General features: G+C 40.7%; 1 protein-coding gene across 1 annotated transcript; it reads right to left on the reverse strand.

The window, feature by feature from the left end:
* On the reverse strand, nt 9910-11639 carry LOC104723626 (cytochrome P450 705A20-like). Its single transcript, XM_010442016.1, has 2 exons — nt 10715-11639; nt 9910-10627 (listed from the first exon to the last, which is right to left on the reverse strand). The coding sequence occupies exons 1-2, from the start codon at nt 11630-11632 to the stop codon at nt 9992-9994; spliced, it is 1554 nt and encodes a 517-aa protein (XP_010440318.1). The 5' UTR covers nt 11633-11639; the 3' UTR covers nt 9910-9991.

Below are 16777 nucleotides of genomic sequence, written 5' to 3' on the forward strand. Positions count from 1 at the left end.
GCAGGAGCATTGCACAAACCAAATGGCATGCGTCTGTAGGCAAAAGTACCATAAGGACAAGTAAATGTTGTCTTTTCCTGATCATTTGGGTGGATAGGGATTTGGATGAATCCACTATACCCATCAAGGAAACAATAATAGGGGTGACTAGCTAATCTTCCCAACATTTGATCAATGAAAGGTAGAGGAAAATGATCCTTCCTAGATACAGCATTCAACTTCCTATAATCAATGCCCATCCTATGTCCTGTGATGGTCCTAGTTGGGATTAACTCATTTCTTTCGTTTTTGATCACAGTTATGCCTCCCTTCTTAGGTACACAGTGCACTAGAGATACCCAACTACTATCAGAGATAGGATAGATAACTCCAACATCAAGCAATTTTAGGATTTCCTTCTTCACTACCTCTTTTAGTTTAGGGTTCAATCTTCTTTGGGGTTCAATACTGGCATAAGATTCATTTTCAAGGTTGATTCTATGGATGCAAAGGCTAGGCGATTTCACGTTTTGAACTCTCTGTGTTAGATAGCTGCTCGAACTCCTCTTGTCCATCTGTTTCTCTGTGGGAGTCTAGCAGATTCTTGTAACAGGTGGTCTCCTCATGCAGGAACCCTTCTTCTCCATCCTTGGTTAGAGCAGTTTTGAGATGATCCTCCTCAGCTAGTTCCTCCAACAACTCATCAGCCAACTTATCCATCTCTTCAATGTAGAAGACTTGTCCTCCTATTGTTGGCTTCTTCAAAGTATCCTTGATGTCAAACTTCATAATGAAGTCATCGCCCAGGTTGAGATCAATCTTGCCATTTCTGACATCAGTGATGGCTCCATCAGTCGCCAGGAATGGTCTTCCTAAGATCAGAGGATCTTTTGGTTCTTCATCCATCTCCAGAACCACAAAGTCGGTTGGCACTTCCATGTCTCTGATCCTGACGGGTAAGTCTTCTAAAATACCATTTGGAAGTCTCCCTGATCTATCTGAAAGGATGAGAGAGATGTCGCAACCCTTGAACCTTGTAAAACCCAACCTCGTAGCAACAGAGAGTGGCATTAAATTAAATGAAGCGCCAAGATCACATAGGCACCTGTCAAAAGATATAGGTCCAAGGGAGCAAGGTAGAGTGAATGATCCAAGATCTTTGAGCTTCTTGGGTACAATCTTCTTCTGGATGATTTCACTGCACTCAAGACTTAGTACCACCATACCTTGAACTTCTTTTGACCTCTCCATCACTAAGTCCTTGAGGAATTTCTGGTAGTGAGGAACAAGTTCGAATGCATCCAACAATGACATTCTCAACTCAATCTCCTTGACTTGTTTTTCGAACAAGGCTTTGTACTTATCAGTAAGCTGCTTCTTAACCCTCACTGGGAATGGTAGAGGAGTCTTGTACGGTGGAGGTATGAACCTCGCAGGTCTGTCATCAGAAACAACAGGCTCCTTAGCAGCTTCAGGTTCGGAATGCTTCAATGGTTCAACCGGATCCTTGACTGCTTCGGCTGGATTCTTCATCTGAGCTTCATCCTGAACAAAATCCTCCCCATCTAATTCCTCACTGTCCTCAGTGACATCTGGAACTCCCTGTCGGGGAGGCAATGTTTTCCCAATTCTCAGCGTAATTGCATTTGCAAACTCCTTGGGGTTCTGAACAGCTTTCCCTGGGAATTGGCCAGTTTTTGGTGCAGAAGTAGAAGTAGATTGGCCTTCCATATACCTTATCTTCGAGTTCAGAGCTTAAAATTTAACGTTCAGGTCATTGTAGGAACATTCCGTCCTCTAACTAAGGGCAGAATACTTCTTAGGAGTATCCATAGAACCGCTAGCTTGACCCTGAATAAGTTGTTGCATCATTTGCTTCATTTCTTGATCTGGGGATGTAGTAGGCTGAACTGGTTAAGGGCGGAATCCTGGCGGTGGTCCTGAAGGAGCTTGGTAACCCTGCTAGAACTGTTGTTTTGGAGCGAATCCCGGATTGTAAGACACAAAAGGTTTTGTTGTCCTTGTTGGTTTTGTTGAGGCGGGTACAATTGATCTTGTGGATTAGCAACATTGTTACTTTGGTAATAAAAATTGGGGTTCGTCATGTAGGGTTTGTAACCTTTGTTGTATCCACCATGATTTTGAACATAGCTGATCTCTTCAGTCTGCTCACCCTCCCCATCTGGAACTTGGAAAGGATCAACCTCAGATACAAAGTGGATGCTCCTCTGCTGGCTTAGCAAGATACGGTCAAGTTTCTCATTGACATTCTTGAGGTCCTTCTTGTACTGCTCCTCAGACCCAGCGTCGCCTCTAACTGTGCGGTCATAATCTTCATTGCAGTTGTCGTCAGACTGGGCGAGATTCTCAACCAGTTGTCAACCTTCATCTACGTCCTTGTTCAGGAGGTTACCGTTAGAAGCAGTGTCAAGCAGCATGCGTATCTTTGGTAGTACACAACGGTAGAGAGTGCTTAGTAGTGACTCGTTGCTAAAACCATGGTGTGGACACTGGCTGTGGTAACCCTTGAAACGCTCCCATGCTTCAAAGAATGATTCTGAGCTCTTCTGAGTGAAGCTAGAAATCTCATTCCTGAGACGTGCTGTTCTGGAATTGGAGAAGAACTTGGCCAAGAATGTTTTCTTGCAACCATCCCAGGTGGTGATTGATCCCTTGGGAAGGTTTTTCTCCCATTGATGAGCTTTGTCTCTCAGGGAAAACGGGATGAGGCGCAACTTAAAACCATCCTCACTCACGCCGTTAATCTTGGTGAGACTATATAGACGGTCGAACTCGTCCAAATGGTCCAGTGGATCCTCCATAGGCAACCCATGAAAGTTGTTTCCCTGGATCATGGAGATCAGACTGCCTTTGATATCGAAGTTGTTGTTCTGCACGGCAGGAGGGACGATACCAGCACGCTGAGTATGAGTATTCGGTGCATCCCCAGCACTAATGTTTTGCGGTCTCAGATTTGGTTCATTTTGTTGTTCCATATTGACTAGTGCAGGATGATCAGTGAGTTGACGAGCATGTCGTGGTCGTTGTAACCGATTGATGTCGTCGATAATAGGAAGTAGATTCTGATGCCCTCTTGATCTGGTATGCATGCAAGGTTGCAATCAACAAGTTCCTGAGATGCAAAACAAACAAGCAAACAACCAAAACAAGTCAGTACTTAGAATGATAAGTGTAACAAAACTTAATCTTGCAAGACTTGAAATCTTAAATGTAGCAAAATGAATCCCAAATGGCAACGACGCCCAATTGATACTAGGTTTTTTGTGTGTCTATCCTAGCAGGTCTTAATTAACCTAATGCAGTTGTATTACAGAAGGTGTCAATCCAAATGGGAAACTTTACTAACAATCGAGATGCAATCAAACAGTCAAAAGTTAAGCCAAATTCAGAGAATTGTTTTATGTCTAACAATCTTAAAGTGATGAAAATGCAAAACAGAAATGAGTCACAGAACTAGAAACGAAAATGTATGACAAGAAACAAAAATGAATAAAAACAGAATCGAGTCTAAGCATGAACTAAAAAGCAAGAAACGAAACAGTCTCAGGAATGTAATAAAAATCAGAAAGAAAGAGGTCCTAAGGATGGGAGTAATTGATGTCGGTGGAGTATCATAGTCTATAGAGTGTTTAACATGTCACAAGCAAACAATCCCTAAACAATGAACATCTCTTCTTAGCTAATCCAATATCTTGAAAGAAGCTACTCAAACTCAACCACTTCCAAACCTAGCTCTCGCTAGAGAAACATGATCAAGCATGGCATGACAAACAAGTTCATTCACATCAACAAACATCCTAGACAACTAATCTCTTAGGCTAGGAACGTAAGTCTCTGGCACTAGTTGGTCAGACGTTTCATCGAACACCTTTTGGGTGCGGAAATGTCTAAAACCTAGTTCCAATTGATCAGAGAGAAACTAGTAATTCTAACACTAGTCCAGAAGGGAATCATACAAATCAAAGCTTAAACACCTTACATCCTAAGATCATCCACCTAATCTATCCCATACTCAAGAACTACTATACTACTCAGATCCGAAAATCATCATCAACAATAAAAATCCAGAAAACATTGAACAAAACATAGTAGATAGATAGAAATGAGAAGAACAAGTTTGTAGAAGAAATCAAATGTAAATACTCAATGTATTAAAAGAAATCTGGATACAAAGTCTGAGAACGTTTTTGGAGGCTAGGTAAAACTTTAAGAACAAAAATGAGATAAAAGATAAGATGTTTTCGCAAAAGACTTAACAAAACATATTTATAGTAAAAACATGTAAATCCCTAAAACTTAAAACGACAAGATGAAGATTCGGTTTGGGAATCTCTTGAAGCGTGTAAGACGGAACGTCTTCTTGACATGTGCGAACGAGTGGTAGCTTGAGTGAGTGATGGTGTTGGCTCGAGGGATGGTCAAGTCGACGGGCAGCGGCTCAAGGTGGAGGGTCGAGTCGACGAGCAGCGGCTCGAGCTGGAGGGTCGACTCGACGGGCAGTGGCTCGAGCTAGGTGTATACGCATCCACTAAAACAATGATAACGTTTTAATCACACCTCCGATTGGCTTGAAATAAATGGTATTGGAAAGATGACTCAATTATCTACAACTTTGGTGAAGACGTTGAAAGCTAAATCCCAATCGAATGGAACGGCTCGAACGGGGTGGAGTGGTTGCATAACGAGTGGCTCGAACGGGTGTATACGCGTCCACTAAAACGATGATAACTCTTGAACTAAACCTCCGCTTGTCTTGAAATAAACGGCATTGGAAATATGAGTCAATTTTAGAAAACTTTGATGAAGACATCGAAAACTAAATCCCACTCGAATGGAACGGCTCGAACGGGGTGACTCGAGTGGTGAGAGTGGTGGACTCGAATGGTGTTGGGTCGACTCGAAGGATGTGGACTCAAATTGTGTTGGGTCGACTCGAAGGACGTGGACTCGAATGGCGACTCGAACAGCGTCTCGGACGATGTGTTCCTGACGTCTCCTAGATACCTGAAATACTCCGAAATGCACAATGTATGTAAGGATGATGCAAGAACTACCTAAATATGCAAAGTGTACAAAAAAGGCTAGATATTGATGCAAAACGACTAGTTATCCTAGCTAAATTCATGACAAATACATGCTAAGCAGAGACAAAATATAGACATATCATCTCTCCTCCTCTTATCGCCATAACTCCTCTTCCTATCCGGAGCTTCCTTCATGTTCAGCTTGAGAACCCGAATCTTATCTGAGGTCTCCTGAACAAAACAAGCACCATACATGCTCTTCTCCCCCACCTGAGTCCAGCATCACGGTGTACGACATGGCCTCCTATACAACGCCTCATAAGGAGCCATCCCAATACTCGTCTGGTAACTGTTGTTGTAAGCAAACTCTACCAGGTTTTAGGTGATCCGCCCAATGACCACCCTAATCCAACACACACATCCTCAGTAAATCCTCCAGTGTCTAGATAGTCCTCTCTGACTGTCCATCTGTCTGGGGATGATATGCTGTACTCATATGCACCTTAGTGCCCATTTCTGCCTGAAATGCCCTCCAGAACACCGAGGTGAACTTAGAATCCCTAACAGACACAATACTCGCTGGCACGCCATGCAACCTGACTATCTCCCTCACATATTTCTTAGCCAAGACCGCTGCTCCATCTGTCTTCTTAATGGCCAGAAAATATGCCGACTTAGTCAACCGGTCCACAATGATCCAAATAGCATCAAAGGTCCGAGACATTGGCAATCCTACCACAAATTCCATCGTGATCATGTCCCATTTCCACTCCGGAATGGATAGACTATTCAGTAACCCGCATGGAACATGATGTTCAGCCTTCACTAGCTGACACAAATCGCACCTCGCGACTCAACTAGCTACATCTTTCTTCATCCCGACCTAGTGATAAAACCTCTTAAGATCACATTACATCTTAGTCGCTCCTGGATGAATAGAAAACATGCTCGAATGAGCCTCTTTCAGGATCTCCTGCCTCAATTCCTCATCCTTGGGCACACAAATCCGACCGTGCACTAGTATAGTACCATTAGCTGAGACCCTATACACGTAATCAACATCCTTAGAGGCATTCACCAGCCCCAATTCCTTCTCCTGAGCCAACCGCACCCTGCTCAGAACATCTGCTCTATCAGCCGCCTCCAACCCCAACGGCTCCTGAGAAACCGCACACAAACTCAACGCACTAATCTCTCCTACCAGAGACTTCATATCCTGCTCCTGAGCCGAAGCTGCCCTCTTCCGACTCAGAGCATCTGTAACCAAGTTAGCCTTACCAGGGTGATAGGTTATCTCCAAATCATAATCCGCCACTAGCTTCATCCACCGCCGCTGCTTCAAGCTTAGCTTGGGCTGAGTGAATATATACTTCAGACTCTTATGATCTGTAAACACCTGTACTTTTGCACCATTAAGATAAGATCTCCAAATCATCAGGGCAAAAACTACAACAACCATCTCCAAATCATGAGTGGGATAATTGTCCTCATGCTTCCACAACTGCCGCAAAGCGTAGGAAATCACCTTCCCATGCTGCATCAACACACACCCCAAACCAACTCTGGATGCATCTGTATAAACCACATAGGATTCTCCCTGCTCAGACAAAGCCAATATTGGCGTAGTAGTCAACATATCCTTAAGGCTTACAAAGCTCTCCTTGCAGTCCTGTGACCAAACAAAAGGAACATCCTTCCCTATCAACTTAGTCATCGGACATGCCTTGCAAACAACTTCTGCTGCTGTAGCTTCTCTAGAACTGCCCTGAAATGCACTGCATGATCCTCAGGACTCTTAGAAAATACCAGGATATTGTCGATGAAAATGATGACAGACATGTCCAGAAAATCCTAAAACACGTTGTTCATTAATCTCATAAACGTTGCTGGCGCGTTAGTCAACCCAAAATACATCACCACAAACTCATAATGCGCATACCTCGTCCTGAAAGCCATCTTCCTCACATCTGCCTCATCTATCGGTATCTGGTGATAACCCGACGCCAGATCTACCTTGGAGAACCAAGTAGCACCTCTCAACTGATCCAACAACTCATCGATCCTGGGAAGAGGGTACTTGTTCTTCACAGTGAACTGGTTCAAACCTCGGTAATCAATGCACAAGCGGAAACTCCCATCCTTCTTCTTAACAAATAACACCGATGCTCCCCACGGTGATACTCTAGGACGGATGAATCCCTTGCTCAACAAATCCTCTAGCTGCTTCTCCAGCTATGCCATCTCTTCTGGAGCCATCCTGTAAGGAGCCTTGGATAATGGCGTTGTCCCCGGTTCCAGTTCAATCGTGAAAGGATCAGACCGAGATGGTGGTAATCCCTGCAATGACTGAAACACATCCTCGAACTCCTCAACAACCTGAATACCGCTAACCGTAGATTGCCCCACTGATTCTGGCATCGATATAGTAACCAAATAAGCCTCACGGTCCTTCGCGATCATCTTCCCAGCCTGCATGGCCGAGATCACGAGACTCCCTGAAATTAGTATAATACCCTGGAAAACCAACTTCCCTCTTGGACGCTCAAACTCCACTCTACCCCGATGGCAATCCAGATGAACCATATGCCGATGCAACCAATCCATCCCGAGAATAACATCATACAACTCCACTGGACTGATAAGCAAATCCGCTGGCCACGACTCTCCTACGATTTGAATATCAACTCCCCTAGCTCGTCCAATGACTCTCAGAAACTTGCCTCCTGCAACTCTTACAACTCCTGTACGCTCTCTGGATTCTCCTCTGATATCCGCATCCTCCGCACACTCCGAGGTAATGAAGCTATGAGTAGCTCCAGAATCAAACAGAATGTGGGACTTAAACCCGGCCACCAACAAAGTCCCTACATAAACCTCATGTATTGAAAACCTAACACTTTATCACAGACAAAACATAAAATCTGAACCTACTGAAAATTCACAAAGTTTAAGTACCAGAAATTATACCTGTGATCGCCCCGGCACTGGTTCCACCAGTCTCGACCGTTAAGCTGACAAATTGGAGAGGTTGTTTGATACAAGTTCTCATCCTTCCATCACTTGACACCTGAAACCATAGTCAAGCTAAAGACTTTAAACAAACGCTTATGGGAGGCAGCCCATGGGGTTTGTGATGGCTTACCCTTTATTTTTATTTTCTATTTATTTTGTCTTAGGATTTTGGTTTTGTTTTAGGATTTATTATGGTAAAATCACGTCCGGTGTTAAGTATTTTCATGAATAGGTTCCAAATGCAGAAGATACGAATTTTTTTTCCAGGAGCTTCGGATCGATCGATCCCGGTGTTCATTGCAGGCATCTACAGTTCAATATGTTGCAGATCGATTGATCCCATCCCGAGACCGCTCAATTCCATCTCGATCGGTCCCCACCGTTGCCAACACCACTCCAACACCAGATGCGAGATCACCGGTTTTTTGTTTCTTTCCTTTCTTTTTATTTTTCATGTTTTCTTATTTTTTTTATGGGATTCATTCTTTTCTTGGCTTTGCTTTCACACCAAGACAGTGTGAAGTATGTTTGGGGGAGAGATGTCTCCAAATTATTAACACTACAAAAAAAATATGATTTTTATGACTACAGTTAGCGATTACATATGTAGTCGTCATTTTTAGCGACTATTTGACGATAATTTTACAACTACAAAAATTTAGTCGTAAAAAATGTATTGGGAAAGACTGAAAGAGTAACTAAACACATCCGTGTATGAATAAAATCGAGACTTTATTTTAATATAATACCAGTGTTATAGAATATCGTTTATCAACACAACCTCCGGTGATCTCTATGTCTTATGATCACTAGTCTAATCATATATACTCCTAACATGCATCACAAAGAAAGCATGAAAAAAAAAATTACCTAGTGAGGTAAATCATTCCTACTCACATGCTGTCACAATATATAATCACCCAATTACTCAAAACAATAATTTACATTAACCATATAGCTTCATGCTCATACACATAATACAAAATATTTATAATCTCATAACTTGCTCGACATTCTCTAACATGCCCATGAGTCTTTCTGTACCTTTCTTCATGGCAACACAACCCTCGAGCTTGGTCAACATGTCTCTCCAGTCCATTGTTTGGACACATTCTATTATTTCGAACATCAGGTCAAATAAAATATATCAAGGCACGGGGATTGTCCTATGCATGAAGCTACTAAGGTGAAGCCAACATATTACCAGGTCTTTGTGCTTCTTCTGTAGTAGTCAAGGTAGCCACACAGCGGCAAGTCACCACATTTGATCGACTAAGGTGAAGTACATAGTCGACTTCTTATCCAAAATTGATGTATTCTGAGTGGCTTACGGCGTTTTATAGAACATGTGAGTTTTCACGTCTTGAAACCTCTTTTATGTTCTTTTCTTGCGAAAAGTTTAGATCTAAGTTCAGCTTGGACTTCATCTAGGAATTCCCCATACACAATTGGGTCAGGAAGGTTGGTCCTATGGAAGTAGTTAAATAACAGCAATCAAGTTTGCTTCTCCAGTTTCTAGCTACCTTTCCTCTGATTCTCTAGTAACTTAATTTAATTTATTTTTGCAAGACAGCCGAGATCAAGGATAAAAGGCAAAGCGATACAAATTCTGGAAAGTTCTTTTACATGAAACCAACGCTTTCTGGCATTTTGATGCTATGGGTTGAAGAACTAGAGATGAAATAATGAAATATAACTTGCAAGTTTTTTTGTCGAAAAGAAAATCCAAATAACTTAGATAAGCTTAGATTGAAGAATGATGATGCCTTAGAGATCTTACATATGAATTTCAGATTTTCAGATATAACAAACACAAAGCAAGCAAATGTAATTCAACGTTCTGGAGCAAAGATACTGAATATAGAGACAACATAGAAGATAACAAATGCAAACATATAGAACAGAAGAAAGTAGACTTGTTATAAGCTCCCAACCTAAGTATCAAAGCTAGAAATTTAGAGATTAGAAGTAAAAGAAAAAGGTTGGGTTCTAAGAACTGGAGTGCACTTAAGCGGATGAACCATTTTTAGGGTCATTCCTTCAAAATTCTCGTCCATGTTGACCTTATCTTCTTTGATTTCCCAATCAAAGCACTGCACCATCACTCCTATTGCAGTTCCTACAAATATAGAACCAAGATTTGATCCAGGACATCCTCTCCTTCCACTGCCAAAAGGAAGGTACTTAAGTTCTTGATCTTTCTCGTCCCCTTGCTCTGATCTTGTAGAACTTAGAAACCTCTCTGGCTTAAAACTTTCAGGATCTTCCCAAGAAGCAGAATCTCTCATCACAGCGTAGATATTGATAATGAGTGTTGTCTTCTCCGGTATGTAAAATCCATTGACCTCAGAATTTTCTTGAAACTTCCGTATCAAGACCGGAGATGGTGGGTGCAGTCTTAGAACTTCCTTAACCACTGCTTGCAAATAAGGAAGGTTTGGTAAATCTGTTTCTTGGATCAACCTTGTTTCCCCTACAACGGAACTTATTTCTTCTTTCAGTCTCTCAAGAACTCTATCATTGTTGATCATCTCCGCCATTGCCCACTGTGTTGTTTGCACCGAGGTATCAGTACCTCCAATGAAAAATTCCTGCATTGAGAAGACTCAAAAGATTATAAGTTAATCTTTAATTTTTAGATTATCAAATAAAATTGACAAAATGATAGGAACATCTACCACGAAAAATCCCTTGATATGATTCCATGTGATCTTATACTCTGCGTTTTCGTCTCCATAAGCTGCCAACAACACGTCCATCATATCCATACCTTCTTGATACTGCTCTTCATGTTTCTCCTTGTGTTCCTGAAGCATCCTCTCTAGCAGCTCATCGAATTTGTTGGAAACAGCCATTATCTCCTTCTTGAATAGTGAAATCCCAAGCTTCGCAAGCGGTCTCCGCAATATAGCTGCCAAGAATATCTTCTCCGACAAGGCATACGTTTCATCAACCAAGCCCCTGACTCTCTCTGACTCACCGTCGTCTTCTGAAAAACTCCTTCCCATGATCAATTTACACAGGGTGTTGTTCATGAGCTTCATCGCTTCCTTACCAATGTCAACGCTCTCATTATTTGTTGCCTTATCAAGAATGCTCCTGTAAAACCGCTGTAGCTCTTCAACACGAACACCTCGTGACCGCTCCAGCACTTGCGGTCGGAATAGCTTTGTTGCCATGAGCTTCTTTATGAACTTCAAGTACTCTCCGTATGGAGCGTTCAAGATGCCAGAAGCCCCAAACATGAGAGACTCATCAATCGCAATGATACCGCGAGAGGAGACGTTCACGTCATGGACCTTGAAGATCTCGTTGGCCATTGGGGCAGAGGAGACAATAATGATGGGTACATAGAAAATGCGGATGAGGAGGAGAGGTCCATACTTGGAGGAGAGTTGCTGAAGAGACTTGTGAGTTAGGGCAGAGAGGAGAAGGTGAAGATGACCGATGATTGGAAGAGAAGGAGGGCTCGGAGGCAAAACAAAGCTTCGTGAGTCTTTTGGTTTCTTGAAGAAGAGAGAGTGAAAGAGTAGTATCAAGAGGCATGCAAGGATGAAGATACAGAAGTTTTGGAAGTCAAAGATGATTGCTGCCATTGTTTCTCCAAAGTTAAGAGGCTGACGACACTTGATGAAAAATCTGTACGTTAATATAATGGATCAAGATGACCAACCATGCATTGTTTATTACAAAGAAAAAGCCTTGTCTGGAAGAACGTGGCATAATGGACGTTCGTGATAAAATCTATAATATCAATATTATAGTTTGGATCGGAGTTTGAGAATACTAATAGTCAAGTGGTAAGATGTGTTCACTTGATCTTATCAAGCAGATATGAAGAACTGTTCATGTCCAAATGGACGTTGAGAGTAGAAATCCAAATATGAACATATCTATTATTCCGACATTTATACTACCATCATCTCAGTCACTTTCAACATAGATTATCTCAGTTAACTCTTCAACAATAAAAGGGTAATTCCAAGACTTAAACAAAATTCAATCAAAAGAATAACCCCTCTTACGACATGCACATATTACTTGACTCATCAAAGCAATATATATATTAAGTATTGATTCCACACAATTATTCGTCCGTTATAGTTTCAAAATCACCGCTTCCGTATTGTTGTCAGATTCATGTTTATTTTTATAGTCAACAGTTTCAGATTGGATATAAGGAGTCCTCACGAAATAACATTTTCCAGCTAACTCTTACACAACGGTCATGGCATAGAAGGTTGGTCCTCTGGAATTAGTTGGAAAAAAATAACAGCATATGCTTACTGCCTTCGTTTACCTCCTCACACGCATGCAGCCGATGGCTTCAGTGTTACGCACTTTGTCTCTTTTGTAGCAAAAGATAGGAAAATTGGGGGTTATTGTATTGTTTAGTTAAATACAATTCATTCGATTATAAAAAAAATTACAGACTACATATTAAATGATTGTCAAATATGAAATCTAATAAAGTTTGTATAGAGAACTCTAAACACAATTTAATTTGAAACACTTTTTTTTTCTTTCAAAAGCACTAATTATTTCGATACAAAAAAGATTAAACACATTCAACAAAGTAAGCATATTACTAAACAAACGGTCAAATGTGATCCACTAAACTGGAGCAGACAAAATGAAAAACGTGGGATAGTTAATGTTGCTCTAATTTAGGCAATTTTTATGAGAGTCAAAAGAATCTAAGCAAAATAAAATATACTAATGAAATATGGTCAAGGCGAAAGTCATTAAACTAATGAAATACATGGGGCAATTAATGCTGCTCTAATTTATGCATTGACTCTCCAAAACCATATAATAATAGTAACACATACAAGTACTAATAAGACTCCAAATAACATATTAAGACTCAAAGACTTTGCACGAGTAAATTTAACGTTATATGATTTATGAATAATTTATAGTACAATATATATATTTTCCTAACTTGTTAAAATATTTACTATGTCTGAATATACACTCTCATAAAAACAATGTTACAGTATATGATACATCAATATCTATATATATATATATATATATCTATAAAGTAATTTTAATTTCTTAAATTAAGATTAACTTTGTAACACTCGTAATCCAAATTTGATAATTTGTGAGGGTGTCGATCGACACGAGTGGTGGTGTCGGTCGACACCTTAAGTGGAGGGATGTTTTGTTTGATTCCAGGATTCTCGGTTCAGGTTGGTTCGGTTTGGGAGTCGTATTTAAAGAGAAGACTTCACATTTTTGGGTTCAGAAAACCTAATTGTCGCCTCCTTGGTGTAAATTAGAGAGAAAACGATTCCCAAAAGTTCCTAAAGATCCTGAAGGTTTTTCCTTAAGCTTTTGTCCTTGTTCTTGTGAGTTTTTGGCTTGGAGGTTGGAGATCTGAGGCTGAGAACGTAGGAGAAGCTTGTGGTGGTGTGGTTTCGTCGTTGGTTGATGAGATCTCGTTGTTTGGCTAAGGTAAGTTCATGACCATGGCTTATCTAAGCTAAGATCTCTGTTTCTATGACTTTGTGTGTTGTATGGTTGATTCTTTTGGTTGTTTGTGAGTTTTTTGTGGCTTCTGAGGCTTGGATTCCCTCCTGGAATCGTGTGGGACGAAAAGGAGAAGCTTGGAGGTGAGATTCGGAGGTTCTGTTCGAAGGAAATAGATGCTCGGCATCGGTGACGGTCGACACCAACGCGAGAATGGCGCGAGGACTTGACGAGTGTTGGTCGACACCATTAGGGATTTGGGAATGTCGAGCATGGTGTCGGTCGACACCAGAAGTGGTGTCGGTCGATACTAGAAGTGGTGTCGGTCGACACCATGGCCGGTTTGCTACGTACGAGAGGCTTTAATGACTTGTTACTGTCCCTACAAATCACCACATGATCTTTCCTGTGTTTTGTCCTCACTCGCATAGTTCCGACAGTTACTTCCCGGAAGGTCACCCATACTGAGACTACTCAGCATAAACACGCTTAACTGTGGAGTTCTCTCAGGACCCTTGACCGAAAAGATAAGTGCACTTTGGTGACATAGGTGGCCAAATCAATTCTTTTAAACCTCCCCGCAAATCTCTGAAACCGGGGTGTCACAATTCACCCCGACTAAGAGATCACAACATCCTCGTTGCGCACCAAGACCGTCACCCCCTGACGGTGTGAGCCCACTCGACTCCATACTCGTCTTGGTTCGGCTCTGATACCACTTATAACGCCCCAACCGCCACCTCTTAATGGGCCCCATGTCTAATCTCAGTCCATGGGCCCAACTTTCTTAATGGGCCTCACGACCTCTCACTCTCTCACTAGGCCCGTGAGCCCATCCATATCCGACGGGGCTTTAAAGACTTGTTACAGTCCCTACAAATTAGCACATGATCTTTTCCTATTTTTTGTCCTCACTCGCACAGTTCCGACGTTCACTTCCCGGAAGGTCATCCATCTTGAGACTATTCCAGCATAAGCACGCTTAATTGTGAAGTTCTCTCAGGACCCTTAACCGAAAAGATAAGTGTACTTTGGTGACATAGGTGACCAAATCAATTCTTTTAAACCTCTCTGCAAGTCTCTGAAACCGGGGAGTCACACTAATCGTAGAATCAAGTACCCCATCGAGTAGACCCTCGGGGAGGTCTGAGAAGCTAGGTCAAAGGGGTTTCCATATATAAACCCCTCCTCTCCTTCCTCGCAAACGAGCACACTGCAGACCCTCAAACCAGAGAGCGAGAGCTTCTATGAGAGAACTGAGCGACTCAAACACTTTTCCCTTTTGTTTTAGATTTTATTTCATAACTTTTTATCATTTCTTTAGATTTCTATCTTGTACTCTTATCCCTCTACTTTATCGTTTAATATAATGCAATTTTCGTTTATATTTGCTTTGATGTTTCCTGCTATGATTTCTGAGTAGTGTAGTAAAGTTTCTAGGGATCAGATAGATGATTTTGTGTTCTTGATCGATTAGGATGTCTTAGTTGATTGTATATGTTTAATATATTTCCTTCTAGATTAGTGTTCTTAATGTTGTCAACAAACCGAGAGGGTGAGATTAGATCTAAGGTGCATTACCACCGAGAGGTGTAGATGAGATGCTTGAATCAACCAATGCTAGAGGTTTACTCACTTAGCCTAAGAGATTAGACGAGTAAGGGGTTTACTGACAATAATGAATCAGATCTTAATGTCTGCTTGGTCATATTTCTCCAACGAGAGTTAGGTAGGGGAGTGATCAAGATTGATTGTTTCTATCACGAGAGTGTTTTAACAAGATTTTAGAGATTCATTGTCTAGGAAATATTTTCTTGAGGCATGTAAGACATCTGTACTGGTTAGGAATACTTAGGATTTGATTACCGCATCCTTAGAAGCTTTCGTATTTTAATTGCTTGCATTTCTATTCATCACTCGATCTCTTACCCGAACAGGTACACGATCACCTACTTCGAGTAACCCCTCGAGTTGTTCATACCTTCTTTGCTTACTCGATCACCCCACCTGATCATGTACTCGAATACTTGCATCGAGTGCTTAGGTCGTGTGGTTCCTTGTTTATATTCTTTTCTTTTATTATTTTAGGATTGTTAGACAAAACCCCATTATTGCTTGGCGTGACTTGCATTGTTCTGAATGCATCATTCCTGCTAGCATAAACAACTATTTGGATTGATAACCCTTTGTACTACAACTACATAGGGAATTGATACCCTGGGTGAAAAACCTGTTATCAGATATATAAAAAAAATGGATCGGATTGTTTCAAACTTAAATGTAAATAATACTTTAATAAATAAAAGAAAAATATTCTAAATTTTCGATCTTTATAATTTTTCTATACAAGATATCAATATAATAAAACTACAATATGTTGCTCTCCCTATCTGACACATCAGCTTTTGTATTGAAGCAGAGACTGACACATTGATTAAAATGACTAACCTATCAAATGAAACAACTAATACATGTCTGCTTTTTTTTCTAGGTGGACACATAATTTTTTTTTTCATTGTTAAAATCGACAGATTTACCTATTATAATATGTATATATATATATATAACCTGTTATTAAAAATATGCTATGGATAATAAAATTAATAGTAGATTTATAAAATTAACAACCGCAAAAGAAAAAGCGCTATTATTAATACAATAATAATTGCATGGAAGAAAACCACTATCTAAAGTACTAGAGTTATTGTTGCGGGCGATCTCTGTATTAACACTATCACATTGTTAGATAGCGTTTTTCACACACTATTAATTTCCTATTTTTTCTGTAGTGACAGATCTGAAAAATGTTCCTTTGCATTTATGATGAAATTTGAGACATGGTGGCTTTGATTCTGGGTTTTGGTTTGAGGTGGCTTTCATGAAAAACAGACTAGGTAACTCCAGTGGACTGAGGATTTTGAAGAAATCTTAAGACTCTCTATAGATCTTAAGACGTTCTACAAGTCTAGCATTTCCAAGGATTCAGTTAATAAGAGCTTTAAAAAAAATAGATATGGGGATGATAGTGATCAGTTGAAGCAGGACAAGAAATGAGAAAATTATGGATAAGGCGTGCAGTGGCACCACCATATTGCAAAATTTGGAGGACTCTGAGCTGGGGTTAGATGAGAAATTATGTGACAGTAGTTGTAATGCCCTGCATTTCGACTATGGACGGACTTGCATGTTAGGTCAGGTATTATTTTGCCTGTCTTTAGAAAAATTAGTAGAGAATAATGCGGGTCATATATGGTTAAGTTCTA

Source organism: Camelina sativa, chromosome 11, assembly GCF_000633955.1.
Source record: "Camelina sativa cultivar DH55 chromosome 11, Cs, whole genome shotgun sequence".
In the NCBI taxonomy this organism is placed as follows: domain Eukaryota; kingdom Viridiplantae; phylum Streptophyta; class Magnoliopsida; order Brassicales; family Brassicaceae; genus Camelina; species Camelina sativa.